The 20,074-nt window shown below is 42.6% G+C and overlaps 1 protein-coding gene across 1 annotated transcript in view; it reads left to right on the top strand.

Moving 5' to 3' along the window:
* Positions 1–16,775, top strand: part of synpra (synaptoporin a) — a 27,087-nt gene extending 10,312 nt beyond the window's left edge. Inside the window, exons 3-6 of the mRNA XM_048255144.1 lie at positions 11,841–11,965; positions 14,311–14,509; positions 15,386–15,577; positions 15,725–16,775. Of these exons, the coding sequence (XP_048111101.1) occupies positions 11,841–11,965; positions 14,311–14,509; positions 15,386–15,577; positions 15,725–16,060 (852 nt within the window). The 3' untranslated portion in view covers positions 16,061–16,775. The remainder of the gene's footprint in view (positions 1–11,840; positions 11,966–14,310; positions 14,510–15,385; positions 15,578–15,724) is intronic.
* Positions 16,776–20,074: the final 3,299 nt, after the last annotated feature.

Here is a 20,074-nt window from a genome sequence, read left to right as displayed (position 1 = left end):
TCATGCTGTCTCTCCATCCGCAGTCATTTTGATGCACTTAGTTGGACAGTGTGCATACATGGATAGGCTTAATCATACAGTCTCTGTTAGCATATGCCATATGACTTCACTTGGTAGGGATATGATTTAATTGGATCAGCACTGGGCAGATCACAGTGCTATCTATCACCCAGTGTCAGCATGTAATCCATATAGTCATAGATTAATAACCTGTATGAATCGTCTGATGTGTTCTTGGCCTGGTGAATTGATAGCGGAGAGGTCAGACATTTGTTGAGGTTATGGGTAATTGCTTTGTGTTTGAACAGAAAGAGTCTAAGAGAGACAGGGAAGAGAGAGAGAGAGAGGAGAGAGAGAGAGGGAGAGAGAGAGAGAGAAGATACCCATATGAAAATGAACTCAGGATTCAGCACTGCCTTTAATTAAGGGATGGAGATGTGATAAGCATGTGGCAGCATGTGGCAGCCAGACATGTGCATGTGCAAGCATGTGGCCAGGAGCAAATGAGAGCACTTAGCCCTGGTGTCAGCCTCTCCCCTGGGACTGGCCTCTAGCCACCAAACCCCCTCCTGGACTGTGGAGGCCCGTCTATGTAGGCTAGCATTATTATTGTGTGTTCTCTCATTACGTCCAGTTGCTATAAAAAAAACGAAAATGGGACTCTTACAGGAGCAAGAAGAGTCTTCGCTGTATGATTTCACCTGAGAGTGTCTTCCTCAACCGTGCTGGCCAGTGTTGGTGACCTTTTCGGTCTTTGAACATAACCTTAACTCCAAGGTTGCCTGGCTCAGACGAGGTAGCCCACAGCACTTTTAACACTTCACACTCCATGTGCCTCATGCTTTATTAAGGCACATTAGTCATGATAAGTACACTGGCTTGGTAAGAGACATTAGAGGAAATTGTTTGTGCGTGCACGTGCATGCATGTGTGCGTGAGTGTATCAGAGACTTTGTTCTCTCACATCTGATGTTTGTCAACAACCTGAGGGGCTGTGTCACTGGCCCCAAATAAAGAGTGACTACATCAGCGCCAGCTGATTTCATTTTAAAGTCCGTTTCATGCGTTGTTGTCATGTTCTTATTTTTACACTAGCCACATTTACATGGACAGTTTTTTTTCTGTCATTCCGATTAAACTATTCTGATTGAAAAATCTATGCCGTCTGTTTACATGGGGTGCGTTCTGTTCCGATCAGGTGCTCTCAAGCGCTTTAGAACCTTTGATCGGTATAGCCATTGTTGCCTACTTTTCCTTGAGAAGATACAATCCAATTGGCTGGAATAGGAACAGACTACACCCCCTCTTTCATTCTGATTAAAATTCTGATCGGATCAGGCATTCTTACAGTATTCCGATTGAGGTGTTTATATGAGAATTTGTATTTGATTGAGCCGTTATTTCCTTTCTAATCGGAATAAAAGTGTCCATATAAACGTGGCTAGTGTTAAGAGACTAAGCCAGTTTATGTTCAAAATACTTTGTGAAAATACTTTGTGTAAATTGTATGTAGAGCACTCCTTATTTCAGTGTGTGTGTGTGTGTGTGTGTGTGTGTGTGTGTGTGTGTGTGTGTGTGTGTGTGTGTCTGTATGTGTCTGTGTGTGTCTGTGTGTGTGTGTGTTTGTCTGTGTGTATGTGTTTTGCCAGTAGATGGCGTAGATAACCTATTTTTGTGCTCAGTAACCATGCACTGTGTTATGTAATAGCAGAACTGTAACGGGGGTCATGGGTGATGTGATGACTGGCTGATGAAGCTTTTCTCTCTTTCTCTCTCTGTCCCTTCTACATTCTGGAGAACTCTGCTAACATTCTCTTCAGTTAATTGACTGAGAGGAGGAATTTTTGTTTACCAATTGGTCTGCTAGGGATCCTGTGTGAATGAGTGTATCCATTTCCACTTGTGTTAGTGGTATGCAGAGCGTTCCCTCCTGTGCTGGTGACTGGTGAGTGGCTGTGTGGTGAACTGATTTCCTGACTGAGTGGCTGCAGTTGGCCTACTTGTGCTGATAAGAGAGGCAGTTCTAATCCCTGCCAGAGGGGGCGCAGCAGACAAATGGAGGGCTGGCTGACAGCGGCGCCAAACATCAAAGGCACAATGGCGCTGCGTGAGCTCCTCTCTCCCTTGTCTTCTCGCTGACCACATGCGCACGGATCTGCGTGGAAGTGGGACAGGTGCTTGCAGTGCCTTTTTTTTTGTCATTTTTTCAGAGATTTTGTGAGATTTGTGCTTTTCTGTTCATATTATGGGATGCAGAAAATAAATTGAACGTTTGCGAGAGCACTGAACATTTTTTGGCATTTTGTTGGAAATGTGCTGTGTGTGTATGGTCAAACCAGCAGTCATAAATGTGCTGTGTGTGTGTATATGGTCAAACCAGAAGTCATAAGTGTGCTGTGTGTGTATATGGTCAAACCAGGAGTCATAAATGTGCTGTGTGTGTATGGTCAAACCAGGAGTCATAAATGTGCTGTGTGTATCAAACCAGTAGTTATAAGTGTTAGTGTCACTGTGTGCTCACATTTCTCCAGTTTTATTTCATGCGAGTGCGGTCTATCCTCACAGGAGGGTAATTCCAGCCGCTAAAGTAATAGATGAAAGTGAATGTGTGAATCACTGTGTGTGTGTGTGTGTGTGTGTGTGTGTGAGTGTGTGTGTGTGTGTGTGTGTGTGTGTGTGTGTGTGTGTGTGTGTGGCAGTCTAGACAAGCCACCTGCCACAAGGGGGGTCGTTGAGTGTAAAGTCAGACTTGGCTCTCCTCTCTCTCTCTCTCTCTCTCTCTCTCTCTCCCTTTGAGTCTGTCTGGCTCTGCCGGCCCATGATACCTGCTAGACAGACCGAGAACTCATTAAAGACCGACACGGGGTGAGGGAGAGTAGCCCCAGAGACCAGCAGCGTCCAGGACGGGCTCCTGTCAGGGTTCCCAGCGGCGGCCGGAGTCCGCCTGACGAGAGACACATCTGGCTAGTGACAGAGCTAACGCAGCCTTCCAGGAGCAGAGAGCTGACAGGCCACAGCGCCAGACATGCATGTGCAGCAGTGACACTTTGGGATGTTGTGTTTTCCTGAATTGGCTGTTAGTGACAATACTCAGTGTGCTGGTATCCTGTATGGAAGCCACATGAGTATTTACAGACAAACAGGGGGCGCATGTCATGAATTTGTTGGACAGCCTGTGAGAGCAATCAGTAGACCACTGAAATTAATCTGAAGATGATTAAGCTACTCACAGAAAAAAGCATACGGGTACTCAGAACTCATTATCATTCTGCATACTGTTGCTGTGAAATATTTACCCTTCAGTAGGTAAATAGTGATAAGAATGATGTAGAATGAATGTTCTACAGAATATCTCGATTCACTGAATTTTTGCGCAACGGAATCTTTTGTTAAAATGTTCAAAACTCCCCTGCTGAAGGTGATTAAGTCACTGCTGACCCTCATAAATGCTTGTAATGGAGAGTGATTTTTACATCAGGGAGGGGTTTGTGCAGCTGTTAATGGTTGAAAGGTCTAGTGTCACTGGGGATCTCAGATTATCTGCCTCTTGTAGCCACCAGGAAAGAAAAAAATAGTTCCCTTTTTGCGATGTAAGGAAAGCTCAGGGAGGGAATGTAATCTTCCCGGTTTAATTTGTGTCATCCAATAGAATCTGATAGCATCACTGTTTTATGTGCTGTAGCCTGTGGCTAAAGCTCAGATATGCCACACACTAGTAGTTTGACAATTCTGTTATCTTGCAAACTGGATCGTATCTATTATTAAAAATTCACCATTTAAGTAGTCTCAGTTTTCGGTGTAGTGGTTTGGAAGAGAGGATTATAATCCTGCTTTGCAAGACTAGTGTTTCCATAGCAACACTGTAAAATTGACAGTGAAAGCTGTTTATTTATTTATTTATTTAGTCATTTTCTTTGCCTTTTTTGTAACTCTCGCTTGATGGTCTTTTGGACCCCCACCATCGACTTCAAGGCAGCACTGCCACCGTCGACTTCAAGGCAGCACTGTCATACCTAACCCTAACCCTAACCCTTGCCTAACCCTAGAGGCTTCCAGGCAGCGCTGCCTTGAAGTCGACAGTGGGGGGCCCAGTGGAATTTGTGGATGTGGATGTGTTACAATAGGTATGCGTGTGTCTGTGTATGTGTGTGTACACTAGGTATACGGTACGTGTGTCTGTGGATGTGTGTGTACACTAGGTATACGTGTGTCTGTGGATGTGTGTGTACACTAGGTATACGTGTGTCTGTGGATGTGTGTGTACACTAGGTATGCATGTGTCTGTGGATGTGTGTGTACACTAGGTATACAGTACGTGTGTCTGTGGATGCGTGTGTACGCTAGGTATACAGTACGTGTGTCTTTTTCGATGTGTGTGTACACTAGGTATACAGTATGTGTGTCTGTGGATGTGTGTGTACAATAGGTATACAGTATGTGTGTCTGTGTGGAGATGTGCACATGGACATGTGATTCAGAATAAATGAATGAGCTTATCTACAGTAGTCCAGGACTGCCAGGGAAACCAAATCTCAGCAAAACTCCCACAGTGCTTTAGGAGAAAAGTAGACATCCCAAGACAAGACAACACAACTTTATTTACAGTACAGGACATTTACAGTATAGAGATTTACAGTATAGACATTTACAGTATAGAGATTTACAGTACAGGACATTTCCTGCACAGAGGCTATTCAGTGTGTTAAAATGATCAAAAGAAAAAAGCACAGTTGAAAGAAAGTAAATGGCATAAAACAGAATAATTAAAAGAATGTTGTACAAAAAAAAAAACATTGTGGAAGTAGCCCTTGATTGTGTGTTTATCTCTTTATGACAACAGTGTGTGTTGTCTTTCACCTTTTTATTAACATCATCCTAAAAAAGAGAGAGAATCATCCTAATCACAGGGAATAGCAACATGAAGCTGTGGCTGTCAAACCACCTCCGTTGGGTTTTACTTTTGAAGTTAATGATGGTAACTTTTTAGGATGCCTTTCCAGTAAACCTGACACCTTGGAGTTACAAGGTAGGGTATACATAAACAACCTTACAGTGTCTTCTTCTGATCTCCATGGTGACTGGTGATTGGCACATCAGTGAGGGAATCGTCAGGAGCAGGAACTTGAAGCCTTGCGTGGGTGGCACTGACAGCAGTGCGGTGGAGTTCTCAGAAATCTGTCTGTCTGTCTGTCTGTCTGTCTGTCTGTCTGTCTGTCTGTCTGGCTGTCTGTCCACTCAGAATAAGCCGAGTAATGACTGAAAGATGAAATCACTGGCTATGCTAAGCCATTATGACGTGTGTTTAATTTAAGGCCTTGTCTCTATGAGGTACAAAACAACTTGGTAACAAATTGTTAGTTCAAAGCTTCAGTTGTGTTAGACTCCCCTCTCCAGAGCCACAGTGTTAGTGGCACAGTGTGTGTTGTCTGTTTGGTACTGAGCAAGTCCTTTTGAGAAGGTGCATTCACATAGATGTTGTTGTTTTACTCTTTTATGCTAGATGCTTGCGGAAGTGCAGTTCTGTTTTACTCTGTTGCTGTCTGATCCTGGATAGGGAGGGACGTGTTAATGTTTCCCACACTTCTTCCCACATGTGGCCTACAGGTCTCACCATCTACCTTATCCACCATCTACCATTTGCACTAGTGATCTCATTAATGAGAAAGTTCAGGTGCTGGGTTTTGTGCGTGCGTGTGTGCGTGCGTGCGTGCGTGTGTGTGTGTGTGTGTGTGTGTGTGTGTGTGTGTGTGTGTGTGTGTGTGTGTGTGTGTGTGTGCATATGTGTGTGTGTGTGTGTTTACTTCCCAACACTGGCAGTATCGGTTACAAAGGGTTACATCAGCGCGGCACTTTTAGCTTTTAGTCTTCACAATAGTAGACCCCGGTTCTCACCTCCAGCTTAGACAATCCACTGTGGCCCCACGAGAACACCTCAGGGCCGGCCCTGCGGAAGTGTGTGTGTGTGTGTGTGTTGGGGGTTGTGGACTCCGACTGTACTCGGCTTCACTCTCGGAGCTGATGAAAGGCATAGAGGCCAGTGCAACATCCCGCTCTGAGACAAGGAGGAGGCAGCATGACTAAAGAGGATCATTACCTGAAGACAAAACACCACCTGTAGGCTGTGGGCGTCGCCAGGCAGATAATGCGACTAGTGCTGTGGGGGTGCACCTGTGCCAAGCCACCTGTGCCAAGCCACGCCAGTGTTGAAGGGCACAAGGAGGAGAGGCAGGCATTTCATTTTTGATTCAGTGGAACGGAGACATAGTTTGATGAATGTTGCTCATTCAGTGTGTACATACTCGCAAGGATTGTTTTTTTTTTTTTTTACTTCTGTGTCTGTAATTATAGTGTATTTAAGAACAGTGTTATGAGTTCCACCTGTCCAGTTCATTCAGTTTGTCTATGTTAGGGCCAGGGGTGCAGTATATAGCGTCTCATTAAAAGCGCCATGTATGTTGGCTAAGTGTCTAACTTTATGAGATTCTGGCAAAAATACCTCCACCTCACACAAAGTAACATCAGTGGCTTAGTAATTGGGTAAAGCATGATGTTTTAAAGTGTTTTGTTTTGCATTTCCTGACAGGTTATGTGACTTAAGGTGAGGTAAAAGCTGTAATTGCAGAGGTGCATGCCATTTCCCACACATAGAGAGCATGATCTGTAGCTAATGAAGAGCTTCCATTAGCCATTAGGCCATAGTCACTATTAGGGATGTAACGATTAGCGGTATAATGGTAAACCGCGATAAAAATGTTGACGATAACAATTACCGTTTTCATTTCAAATATCATAATTATCGCAGTTGATTACCACGGTGTGGAAACCGTGTGTTTAATCCTTCCCAGCTTCATCCGAGCCTGCTTTTGACATACAGTAGGCCTGGTACAATGAAAAAAACTGGTACCCTACTGATTCTATTCTCTAATTGATGGATTTAACTGCGATTCGGATTAGGCTACACCTGATTTTAAAAGGTGGAACATTTTCACCGCAAAACGTGTACTGTATCATGTGGCCACATGTATTTTTATACCGCGATAATACCGAAAACCGTGATCATTTTGATCACTATAAGCGTGAGGTTAAATTTTCATATCGTTACATCCCTAGTCACTATACTATATTAAGTAGAAATCTGTAGCTTGTGGCATGTTTATTGGTGTGGTGTAACAGTCCTTGGTATGACACCATAAAGTGGGCTTTATGAAAAATTGCCTTGCACTCAGAGGTGGAAGCTTTAGAAAGTAATGATTTATCTAAAATTGAATATGATAAATATCATAAATATGATTTATCTAAAATGGTGTTATATTGAGTGCTAGAGATGCAACACAATGACATATTGTGATACATATTCGTATATATGTGGTGGTTTGGTGCAAAGAGGTGACCATTTTCAGGTCTATAATATATGGAGTGCTCTATAGGGTCAAATTAATTAAATTTTCCAAAATTCAGAGATGTTTCCTTTTTTTTTTGTTTATTTACTTGGTTGCTTTCTGATCTTTATGGTCACAAATGCTTACCATTACAAGACATTAGGCTACATTACATTGATGAAACAAACCAAAGACATTGAAAGTATCTCATGTGGAGCACATTTACTTCCAGTGTGGGAGGTAGTATTATCCATATATCTATGGTATTATCCAAACAACACACAGGAGACAGCCCCATCAGTGTGTGCACTTCCTAGGTATCAAACCCAACACTGTGGCATTGTGTGCACCATAGATATTGTGTGCACCTCACTTTAAGCGCTGAGTTAGACAGCAGGCTATTCGTCTGATTAGGCTATTCAAATGACTTATTTGGTCATCTGGAGTTAGATGTAGACCATTAAAGTAGACCATTTATTGAGAAATTACATATGCATTCTACCAAATGAATGAGGAAGAAGTTGCTCTTTATTATGTACGCAGCCTATATGATTAGCCTATTGTTGGCACTCCTATGCACCACATATCGCTGTCACTGTTATGTATTGTCTCGTACCTCTAAATGTTAGTTTGGTGTATTGCACTGACTTGTGGTCTGATAAAAAGCCATGTGACCTGCAGCATATTACAGTCGAAGTACAGTAGAGCACATGTTTGTATAACACAGATGGGATGATGTGTGTGTGTGTGTGTGTGTGTGTGTGTGTGTGTCAGGGGTGATAGGACACCATCAGGACACAGCTGGACTGGCTTTCTTCACTGGGCTGGAAGTACAGGCTGCCATATCTTCTTCTCGTTTTCCTTCCTTCCTCTGCATGGATCCCATTCATTCTTTATTTACTCCACAAGTGAGGGAGGAGGAGAAGGAGAGAGAGAGAGAGAGAGAGAATAGTAGACGTATCACATTATCCTGGTCTGGCTGTAGGGAGCATCCTTCTCTCCTCCTAGGACTAGCATGACAGAGAGAGCTACTGTGAAGCCCAATTTGTAGTGGAGCTGGAGATTTCTCTTTGCCTAAATGTGTATGGTCATATTTGCTCCGGTAAGTTCCTCATTTGCTCCTTTCAAATAGATCATCAGATGTTTGTCAAGTGATAAGTGATTGATCTTGGTTTCTGTTCATGTTGTTACGAGTTGCTGTAGTCAGTGTATTTATTGTGATCATCATACATCACAACCAACAAAAAATCACTTCTATTGAATAACATTCCATGTCTGTAAAACAATCACCACTTTCTGTCCCGACAACATATTTTTAGTGCTGCACTTTTCTGAAGATGCTGCAGTAGATGCATAACTGTAAGAGGATACAAATCATTACTTGACAAGAGTCCTTATACACCTTAGTGAGAAGGGAGACAAATGACATGTTGATAGTGAAAACTACTTATTTGTTCTTGCATTGTGCCAGGCACCACTCTGGCTAGACATGTATGCATTGTGCTAGTTCACATTTGGTGTTTAATGACAGTAGACACTAAAACTCTCTCACAAAAACACATTTGTTGTGTCTGTTGTTGTTGTTGTTGTTGAGGATGTAAATGTTTCCAAATGGTTTAGTAATAACCACCAGACAGCTTCCCACCTTTTCTTCCTGCACCAGATTTGTTTCACACACTTCCCTTCGTATAGCAGAGTAGCTGCCAGCAATCCAACTTTGATCTGTTGCTCTACTCAGCACCATCTAGGGTCTTCCGGTAGGCTCTCTGAGACACACCTGGCTCACTCAGACACACCTGGAATCTACAGTAGTTGTCAAGCTGTCAGTTCATTTCTTCACAAAAAAGGAGGCAAGATCCTTATAGATCCTTGCACTTGACATCCATGTGACTCGCAAACAGAGAGTATAGTATAGGTATATGTATTTTACTATATTTCACATAGTATATTAGTGTATGTAATTAATGCTATATTTATTTGACAAATGTTGTTGACAAATAGTGTTAAAATGTAGATAGTCTGCAATAATTTTGCAATATGTGTATTACAAAAGTTTCAATTTCAGATTCAAATTCACATTTTTCGTTGTGACTCAAGGAGTGATTGTTTTTTGGTCTGCTGTGGTCATGCTTATAGCTATGGTTCTTGGCAGATACTTTTGTCCAAAGTGACTTATACAATAATAACAATAAACATTATCATTACCAATGAACAGCATAAAGTAGTCATATAGCCTACATAAGTAATATAAACGATTGTGTAAGGGATAACAGCCGCCGAGGTGTCCTTTTATACGGAATTCATGGACGAGGGCGAGGGGCAAAGAACTCCCCTTCGCTTTAAAAATAAAACTGACTTGACTTGACTTGACTTTGTGAGGAGAATTTAAGAGTTAGATACAACCATAGACTGTATAAATAAGTGACATGTTGGGTGTTTCACACTTAAGTAATTGTGAATGAGCAAAGCTGGAGAGCAGGCGTGTTGTGAGTCAGCCTCAGCAATGCTCTCAACACTTGGTGTGAACTCTGAGTCCATGATGGTGGCGTCCCTGGGACCAGTTCCCACGTGAGACAGCGGAGTGCGTCTGAGTCGCGCCCCATGGATGAGCCCATTGTCCCAGCAGCAGCACTCTCAGCATCTAATGGTCAGTCAGTAGCCCCTTCTTTTGTGCCACATATCTTGACCTGCAGAAACCCAAAGTCCTTTTCTCCAGGTTTTAAGGTTGTATCATGTCAGGGGGCACTTTTTGGGTAACCAAGCAGAAACGGTTTTCCACTCGTGTACACTTGAGTTATGCCAAGGATTTGTTTTGTTTTCTTGATAGCATCTAGTGCATAATATCCAGGAATTTGTCTAAGAGAAAGGAAATGCCGCTCACTGACCTCAGCAGTAATTTGCTGTCCTGGGCCCGCAGCCTGCTCTATTGAGCCTTTGTTTGACAGCATCATGGGTCCATAATGTTCCTGAGAGAATGTTCTAGAAATGGATGATGAAGACACAGCATATGGCGTTTAAATGATTATGGAGCAGCGATTGAGACTGAGAGTAGTCCATTTACAGGATCCCATAAGTAAAATCTCATCGGAATTGTTCTTTTAAAAAGTAATCTCACACAGAGAGTTTTGCATTTGGGCAATGTGCACTTTTTCCATCTTTGGCTGCTCAACAGCAGACTGAAAAGCCATTTCATCATCAGAGTAATATAAGGACTCTTGTTGCTCCCTCTGTCCTCTCACTGTAGGGATAATGTGTTCTAGAGCCACAATTTAGACTCTCACAGTGGCTGTCCTCTATGCTTATTATCATGTGTGTGTGTGTGTGTGTGTGTGTGTGTGTGTGTGTGTGTGTGTGTGTGTGTGTGTGTGTGTGTGTGTGCGCGCGTATATGTGTCTGTCCACCACTATGACCAATTCTGAGAAATATCAATGTGTTGAGGCCCACTGTGGCCTTGGACCGAGGCAGTTCTTTGCCTCTCGCCCTCGTCCATTAATTCTGTATAACAGGACACCTCGGCGGCCGTTCTCCCTTACATAGAGTTCTGTAATTGGCCCACCCTGCGGGATTAACTTGCTGTACTTGTCCTTATTTCACAGGTGAAAGGGAGCCTCTTAAAGTAAATTAAACTTACAATGTCAGAAGCTCTGATGCATCTGACTCCAAATTGATGATCAGCCATATGCTCATAATCAAATATTACTCATTCATATCTAGTGTTTTAAAAAAGCCTTCAGATTGTCCAGTTGCGGCCTCTGTGCTTCATTACATCTGCTAGACTCACAGTGAATAAGCAAAGTAAAAAAAAACAGGCATTATGGAAAGTACTGTATACGCCTAAAATCACTGAGTTAATCATTATGCTAATGTTTACATGGTCATGTTACACACATGTTCGGGTCTATGTGCCCACACGGAACTGTTTACATACATGTTTACGTAGTCATGTTATATACCCTGTGCCTGAACATGGTACGGGTACTGTAGCCAGTTGCTCCATAACGCCCCCCCATGTGCCTGTTTAGAGTCCAAAATACTCTACTGAGATGAACAGAAGTACATCACCCATCAGATAACCGTCTGCCACTCACTAACTCTACCCATCAGATAAGCGTTCGTGTCTGCCGGTCACTAACTCTACCCATCAGATAACCGGTAGTGTCTGCCACTCACTAACTTTACCCATCAGATAACCGTTAGTGTCTGCCACTCACTAACTCTACCCATCAGATAACCGTTAGTCTGCCACTCACTAACTCTACCCATCAGATAACCGTTAGTCTGCCACTCACTAACTCTACCCATCAGATAAGCGTTGTGTCTGCCGGTCACTAACTCTACCCATCAGATAACCGTCTGCCACTCATTAACTCTACCCATCAGATAAGCGTTCGTGTCTGCCGGTCACTAACTCTACACTTCTGTTGTCTGTTGTTTTGTTGTTTTGTTGTTCTTTCCTCTCAGCTTTTTGCCATCTTTGCCTTCGCAACATGCGGCGGCTACTCTGGTCAGCTGCGGGTTAGCGTTGACTGCATCAATAAGGCGGACAGCAACCTCAGCATTGGCATCAACTTTGGTTACCCTTTCAGGTACGACTGCTCCGTTCACCATGCCACTCTAATCACCATGCCACTCCTCTAATCACCATGCCACTCCTCTAATCATCATGCCACTCCTCTGATGGGGCCAAATAAACCATAGGGGTGTGGCCTGTTTGTGGGTCATATTGAACTGCACAAAATATCTTAGACTACATATATTCATCCATGTGCCCATATTTACATACATACATACATACATACATACATACATACATACATACATACATACATACATACATTACATACATACTGTACATACATACATACATTGGTGCACACACACACACACACATACATACATACATACATACATACATACATACATACTGTACATACATAAATTGGTGAACACACACACACACACACATACATACATAAACACACACACACACACATACATACATACATAAATACATACATACATACATACATACATACATACATACATACATACATACATATACTGTACAAACATAAATAAACTTTGCTTACTTTACTTACTTACATACATACAGTTTGTATTTGTTTAATGTTTAATGTATTTGTTATACTACTGGAGGTTACTTTTTAGAAATTTACAGTCCTAATCTGATTATCTTTTCATTGCATTTTTGATCAGTGTTGTCATGACCATCTTCAAGAAACAGTACAAATTTCAAGTGGTCACTAGAGATCTGATCAGTCCAAAATGCCCTCTGTTAGTAAAGTCTTTTTTTCTATCGTCAGACAAACTGAAGTGATGGACTGAACTGAGTGTATTTTCCCAATCACATTGCTAATTGCTCAAAAGGCTAATCCTACTCTGCACGTCCAGCTGACAGGCTGTGAGGAAACATCCATAGGCTGCTATGTCTGCTGATTCTGTGGCATGAGGATGGGACGGGACACATTGTCTCATTGAAACGGTTCTATTCCTCACAGAGGAGTTTTGCGTATATTTCCACCAGCAGCGTGTTTGCACATTGAAAGACACATACGTTGAATATGAGAATACACCATACTCCCAAACACGTACGTTGAATATGAGACTACACCATACTCCCAGACAGTGCGGAGTCTGCACAATAACCCAGACAATATGACCTTCCCTTCACAAAACCCCAAGAGGAGCCCAGGAATAGTTGGCGAAATAATTCAAAATCTCTGTCTTCTTTTCTAAAAGCCTGACAAGCCTTTACAAGCATGTTTCCTGCAGAAATTAGGGTTGCATATGGTCTAGTTTGTAATGATAGTTAAGTGACACAATTATGGGGGCTAACTGAAATAAGTGACATAAATCCTAAGGCTAAGGAATAAGTTAAAAAGTGGTAATTATGCCATTGAGTTATCACAAGTATGTCATTTAGTTCAATAGTCTGGTCTCTTTAAATTTGTATGTGTTTATGACTTATGCACTTCCCTATCTCACCCCTGCTAAGCAAAGGCCTTTGTTTTTCTGATTGGCCTTTGACCAGCTTATGAACTGGAAGATAAAATGGAGACGGACAACAGAGTTCATCAGAGTGCGCTTGGTTTTGAACGCGCACCATTGTTTACCACCTTTAGCTGGGCATGCAGCTTTTGCCCCATGCAGAAAGGGGGTGTGTTCAGAAAGGGTGTGTGTGTGCAGAAAGGGTGTGTGTGTGCAGAAAGGGTGTGTGTGTTCAGAAAGGGTGTGTGTGTTCAGAAAGGGTGTGTGTGTTCAGAAAGGGTGTGTGTGTGCAGAAAGGGTGTGTGTATGCAGAAAGGGTGTGTTCAGAAAGGGTGTGTGTGTTCAGAAAGGGTGTGTGCAGAAAGTGTGTGTGTGTTCAGAAAGGGTGTGTGTGTGCAGAAAGGGTGTGTTCAGAAAGGGTGTGTGTGTGCAGAAAGGGTGTGTTCAGAAAGGGTGTGTTCAGAAAGGGTGTGTGTGTGCAGAAAAGGTGTGTGTGTTCAGAAAGGGTGTGTGCAGGTTCTTGTTGTGCTCTTGTGTCGCGTTCTCCAGAGCTGAGCAATGGCATGCTGTGTGTATGTGGAAGGAATTCACTGGACATTTCACTAGAGAATCAAATCTTAAGAATACCAGATAAAATAGAAACTGTTCAGCACTCCAGCACTTGATTTCGTTTGTGCTGAGTTGTAGCCTGCAGAATTTTTAAATCACAAGGTGGCATGGAGAATGTGTCTGCAGGCACACGGTCATAGTGGGTGCTAGATGAAGTTGTGGTTTTCCTTATGTCAGGAAGGAGAGTATAATATGTTTAGTATATAAAGTATCTCTTGCCCAAGGTCCTCAGCACTTCAATATAGTCAATATTTCAGACTGCTTCATCAGCCAGCTATATTTTGATGAACTAAATCTCTGCTATTTCTGTCAGATTGCACCAGGTGTCTTTCGAGGCCCCTGTGTGTGAGGGGCGAGCGCAGGAGAGGCTGTACCTTGTGGGGGACTTCTCTTCCTCTGCCCAGTTCTTCGTCACCATTGCAGTGTTGTCCTTCCTCTACTCTCTGTTGGCCACGGTCATTTACATCTTCTATCAAAACAAGTACAGAGAGAACAACAGGGGACCTCTCGTTGTAAGTACAAACCTGTAAAGGATTTTTTAAACCATGTTTTGAAAAGGTGCTAAACAAATAAAGTTTATCATTTCGTTTGTTATACCTGGGGCAGCCGTGGCCTACTGGTTAGCGCTTCGGACTTGTAGAAAGTGCCCCAACCAGTAGAAAGCGGCTGAAGTGCCCTTGAGCAAGGCACCTAACCCCTCACTGCTCCCCGAGCGCCGCTGTTGTTGCAGGCAGCTCACCTCGCTGGGATTAGTGTGTGCTTCACCTCACTGTGTGTTCACTGTGTGCTGAGTGTGATTCACTAATTCACGGATTGGGATAATTGCAGAGACCAAATTTCCCTCAAGGGATCAAAAGAGTATATATACTTATACTTATATACTTATACTACTTACTTATACTTATACCTTCTAATGACATCAGCCTTCATGGTTAACAGCGACAGCTAAATGAAATGCATTCGTTAATGTAGATCATATATCATATATGTGGTTCTCAAACTTTTTCTGTCATGGCCCACTTTGGAGGTGGGGAATATCCAAGCCCCACCTGACCCCATCACCCCGGCAAAATGGTAACGTTAAAATAGGCTATTATTTTGGCTTTTGGTTCCACGTTACATTTCCCGTCTCGGTCCGCAGGATCTGATGATGTTTTAATTCATATGTCTGTCTGTTTATGACTCCTATGTTGGTGTGTGGCTATTTTGTTTTGAATCTATGATCTTCCTTGTCAAAAAAGAAAGGCATTGTTAAAGATAGGCACAAAAAAAACTAATCTCCTCTTGTTCTTCTCACCCCACCTGTCATGTCTCTATTCCCCACTAGGGGGCCCGCCCCACACTTTGAGAACCACTGATGTGGATGTCTCTCTGCTTCCTCCCTTCAGGACTTCATTGTGACCGTGGTGTTCTCCTTCATGTGGCTGGTCAGCTCCTCAGCTTGGGCTAAAGGTCTCTCGGACGTCAAGGTGGCCACGGACCCGGATGAGGTGGTCCTGCTGATGTCCGCCTGTAAAGTCCAGGGCAACAAGTGTGGCTCTATTTACGGCCCCATCTGGTCTGGTCTCAACACGTCTGTGGTGAGTCCAAAGACAGGCAGACACACGCACACACACGCACACACGCACGCATGCACGCACACACACACACACACCCCCCCACACACACACACTCATCTCATCAAGTTTTGATCTCATGCAAGTTCTCATGCAAGTTCTCCTTCACAGGTCTTTGGTTACTTGAACTTTGTGCTGTGGGCAGGCAACATCTGGTTCGTCTTCAAAGAGACTGGCTGGCACAAGGGTGGCCCACGGGGGTATCCAGGGGGTACCGTGGAAAAACAGTCCACTGGCTTCAACCAGCCGGCCTACAACCAGCCTCCCTACAACCAGCCGCCCTACAACCAACCTCCCTACAACCAACCTCCCTACAGCCCAGGTGGCGGCTTCAGCCAACCACTTGGCTACAACCAACCAGTGGGCTTCAGCAGCCAAGGTGACCTGGGCCAGCCGTCAGACTACAGCCAGGTGGGAGGGCCCACCTCATACTCCAACCAGATGTGAGTGAACAGCCCGCAGGTCTGTGTCACTTCCAAGGGCATGTCTCATTAAGGAATTTAATTATGTCACTAATGATTCAGCACAACAAATGGCAGTGAAGCCAATTCATCAGAAATCCTCAGAGTCAAAGCCAGTGCCACGTGAAGGCGCTAATAAAGCAGGTTCGTTTATGTTGACACTAACAGCCATTGGGGTTTGTTGTTTTTATTTGGTTCATTCCTTACACGCTGATAAAAAGCAGAAATAGTATCTTTTTCAGACAACAGGGGTTGAACATGTCCAAGGTCTCATATTTCTTAGATATTGCAAAAAGCTCATGAAGATGGCATGATGTAGTTTACATTATACCTTATTATACCTTATGCTGTTTACTGAAGTGGTGTAAAAAATGGCCCCATGCTATGTAAGCAAAATGGTCACACTTGCTAAAATATACAATGTAAGTATATCTGAGTTTTGTTTAGTTTTGTCCATAAATAGACTATAGATGAGTGCTCTGTTCTTTTTTCTTTGCCTGTGTTTTGTCACTGACCTTTTGTGAAGGACAGATGGGTTTGCACTGTTGTGGGGGGAACAAACTGTGGTCCACATTTGTATACATTTTTAATCTTAATAATTCTGACAAAGTGCATGATGTTATGCTGTTGATGTTACTAATATGCCTGTTGTTTTGCAGATGATATCAAATACATTCTATTAAGTGATCTCTATTTGAAAACGAAGCACTTATATATATATATATATATATATATATATATATATATATATATATATATAATATTATTTATTATATTAATTATATAACATAGATAGATTCTGAATATTTTATATATTTTCCTATGACAGCCAAATTAATGTCACTTTATATTAGAAACATTTATGTCACATACTCTAAAAAAGCCTTTGATCTTTCACTCTCTAAAGACTCAATCCTCTCTAAATACGTTAAGTTGTATCACTTGGTTGAGATATCATCACCACGGCACCAAGGTTTTCATACAGTCCTTTGTTTACAGTGTTTGAGTCTGATTAAGGCTTCGTGTTTCTTTCTCTGAAGCATTGCCACTGCACGTTAAAATGCTCAAATCTTGCAGATAGAGAGAGGGAGAGATTTACTGTCAGTAAGCCAGGAAAAGTTTAAAATGGGTTAAAATGGATAAAATCGATTACGTTCACTTGCTTTGTGTCCCACTCAGGACTAAATACATATCTGGAATTCCTTATCACATGAGAGAAAATAAATGCAAAACAAGAAATGCATGTCTCAGATTTTTCAAAATATATTTAAAAATTCTAAGATATATATACTGAAACGTATGACACTGTTGTTGTTCTACTGTCTGTGTGTTAATATAATGTGAACAAGTCAGAGTCCATGTTTGTGTATTTGGTGGCCATGGCTATTTAGCGTGAATGACATTGTATATGCATTCCAAGTGATGACAATAAAGCTATTGTACAAAACACTGAATGAGCTCATGTTCTTTATTAAAAGACAAATGACCATCAACTCTGGATGACATATATAGTAATATTTAATGTCATGTGTGAGCAGTGAATCCCGATCATTCTGCCTCTGCAAGTCTGTAGGCCAAGGGTAAGCACACACAGTACACAGTGTGTTATGGTCTCATGCATTTAATGAGTAGATGTACGGTGTAGCGGAATAATATGTGACCGCCACATGGTGTTGCTATCTGTTAGACAAAGAAAAGGAAAACAAGCACATTTCCCATGTTCTCTCCTTGTTGCCCTACTGCAACTCTTCTCCACTTGATTACTCAATTCAAGACAATACCATTCACAGTCTGAACTGCTTGAAGTGAAAATCAAGTTCAAGTGTGGGTGAGTGTAAGAGGGAATGCGAGGGAGTGTGTTTGTGTGTGTGTGTGTGTGTGTGTGTGTGTGTGTGTGAGTATGCGTGAATGGATCATGAAATCAAGCACCCCTGGGCACAAGAGCCTCCTGGCAAACAGCACCAAGTGACCCCACCTACCCTCTGTGCTCCTGTATAGGCCCTGGCACACTCTTCTTCACTTGCCCATTCTAAGCCGCAAACAATTCTGTTGCCCTACAGTAGGTACCTCAAGGTACCATACCAGATCTACTAGGGGTCATTTTAACTGACAGTTTAACATGAAAGATCACAACAATGCATGCATTTCACTAGACTTTGGCACAGAAAGATAACTACATGAAACAGATGAAAGGTACAAGATGAGGTAAAAAAAACAATATGTCACTCATAATACAGAATTTTTGCTAACAGCAGCCATAATTTGTTCATATTGAAGAACTACACAGCTGAGCATAATCCTGCTATTCTCCGTTTGGCTTCTTCATTGTGTAAGACAGCAAGAAAACACGGTCTGACATCATTGTAAATCATGTGAAGGTTAGCAATTATACTTTGATGACAATGCAATATAAGGCAAGCTACAATAATTCAGCTCATTGTTCCAATGGAGATCTAATCTAAAGCTCTTTAGCACTGATACCTCCTCAATTGTTTGTGGTTGGCCTGTGGATGTTTATGACTATGGACGGAGATGTTTTCCTAGCCATGCACTGAGCTGTGGAATCTGTCCTACTTGGCGATGCGATGACCCGAGGCAAGTAGAGAAGAGCCATCCCCGACCCACTGGATATAGTAGTGAGCCAGGGCCTGACAGCTCCCATTGAGTCAGTACTGAATGAGCAGCCAGGCTTGGGAGACCTGGACTGGGCTGGAGGAAAGAGGGGTGGTCATTTCCATTTCAGTAGATTATGTGTTTATACCTCAGATGTAGGCTACAGTAGAGTCTCATAATGATCATAAGGCCAGGCTGGTGGAGTCTGCCTTTGGTTTGGAATGTTTAATAAACAAAAGCACTATAACCCAGGCAACATCAAACAAGGCAACAAACAAGACAACAAAACAATCAACGAAACAAGTACTGCACAGTTATACCTTAGACATTATGAGCTAATAGTGACAGTGAAGGAGGATAATGCAATAGGTGTCAGGATTTTTTGGATGGGTGGGGGCTCACCTTAGTACTGCATTAATCAACTATCCAAACATATTTGGGAAATGGCATCATTTGTACGACTACAAATCAATAACAAATGATTTCAAATTTCAAATTCACATAAGTATCGTAGGCCAACTGCCACGGAAGCCCCAGCACATCAAGCAAAGGCAGCAAGAACAAGCTTCTTCTCAACTCTGTGTGGTGGGGTGCAAGGTTATGTCTAACCCCAGGAGACAGGATGGGGTGAAAGGAAGAACATGAGAGGGGAGGGAACCAGGATAAGGACATCTAATGCTTTAGCAGTCCGACAATCTGTTTGACCACGACTTTCTCCAGACTGGACACATCCATTGTGTCTCAAATTAGGACACAGTGGCCTAAAGTCACAGACGCAGATACATCGTTACGTTTTTTGACCTGGTGTTTCTGTGACAACTGAAGGGCTCTGACTTTTTTTTAAAGCACACACCAAAGCGCTGTTACCATAGTGACAGAGCAGATGTGCCTTGGCATCTCTTCTTTTCCCCCCACACTGCTCAGCTAAGGAGCATCAGACGGCCACGTCTTTGTCTCATCTACAACCTGCAAGATGAGGAGTTATTGATTGCGGCCTCTCCTAACATTCAGCTTTCCCAGAGTGCCAACAGCAACTGAGAAACTACATTCACTCATTTACAGACTAATTACCTGTCCTGACACAACATGACTTAATGATATTTAGCAAGAGCTGTGGGGATTAACCCAAAGTCCTCTGCTGCCTGAGCTCAACAACAAGTGTCTAAATATGCTTGAACATATTTATGTCAAACTTCCATATTGGCAAAATCACACTTACACACACAATATTCTGTAAATGTGTAACTTGTGGTTGAGCATATAATAGTTTAAACATCCTCATGATAACTGATGATGGAGGAGAAGTGAACAAAAGAATGCCTAGGTCAGGGGTGTCAGCATAAGGCCCGCCAGCAGGTCTCATATGGCCCACCAGATGTTTTGGGTA

The sequence above is a fragment of the Alosa alosa genome, chromosome 10, assembly GCF_017589495.1.
Source record: "Alosa alosa isolate M-15738 ecotype Scorff River chromosome 10, AALO_Geno_1.1, whole genome shotgun sequence".
Taxonomy (NCBI): Eukaryota; Metazoa; Chordata; class Actinopteri; order Clupeiformes; family Clupeidae; genus Alosa; species Alosa alosa.
This window is presented reverse-complemented; position numbering and strand designations above follow the sequence as displayed.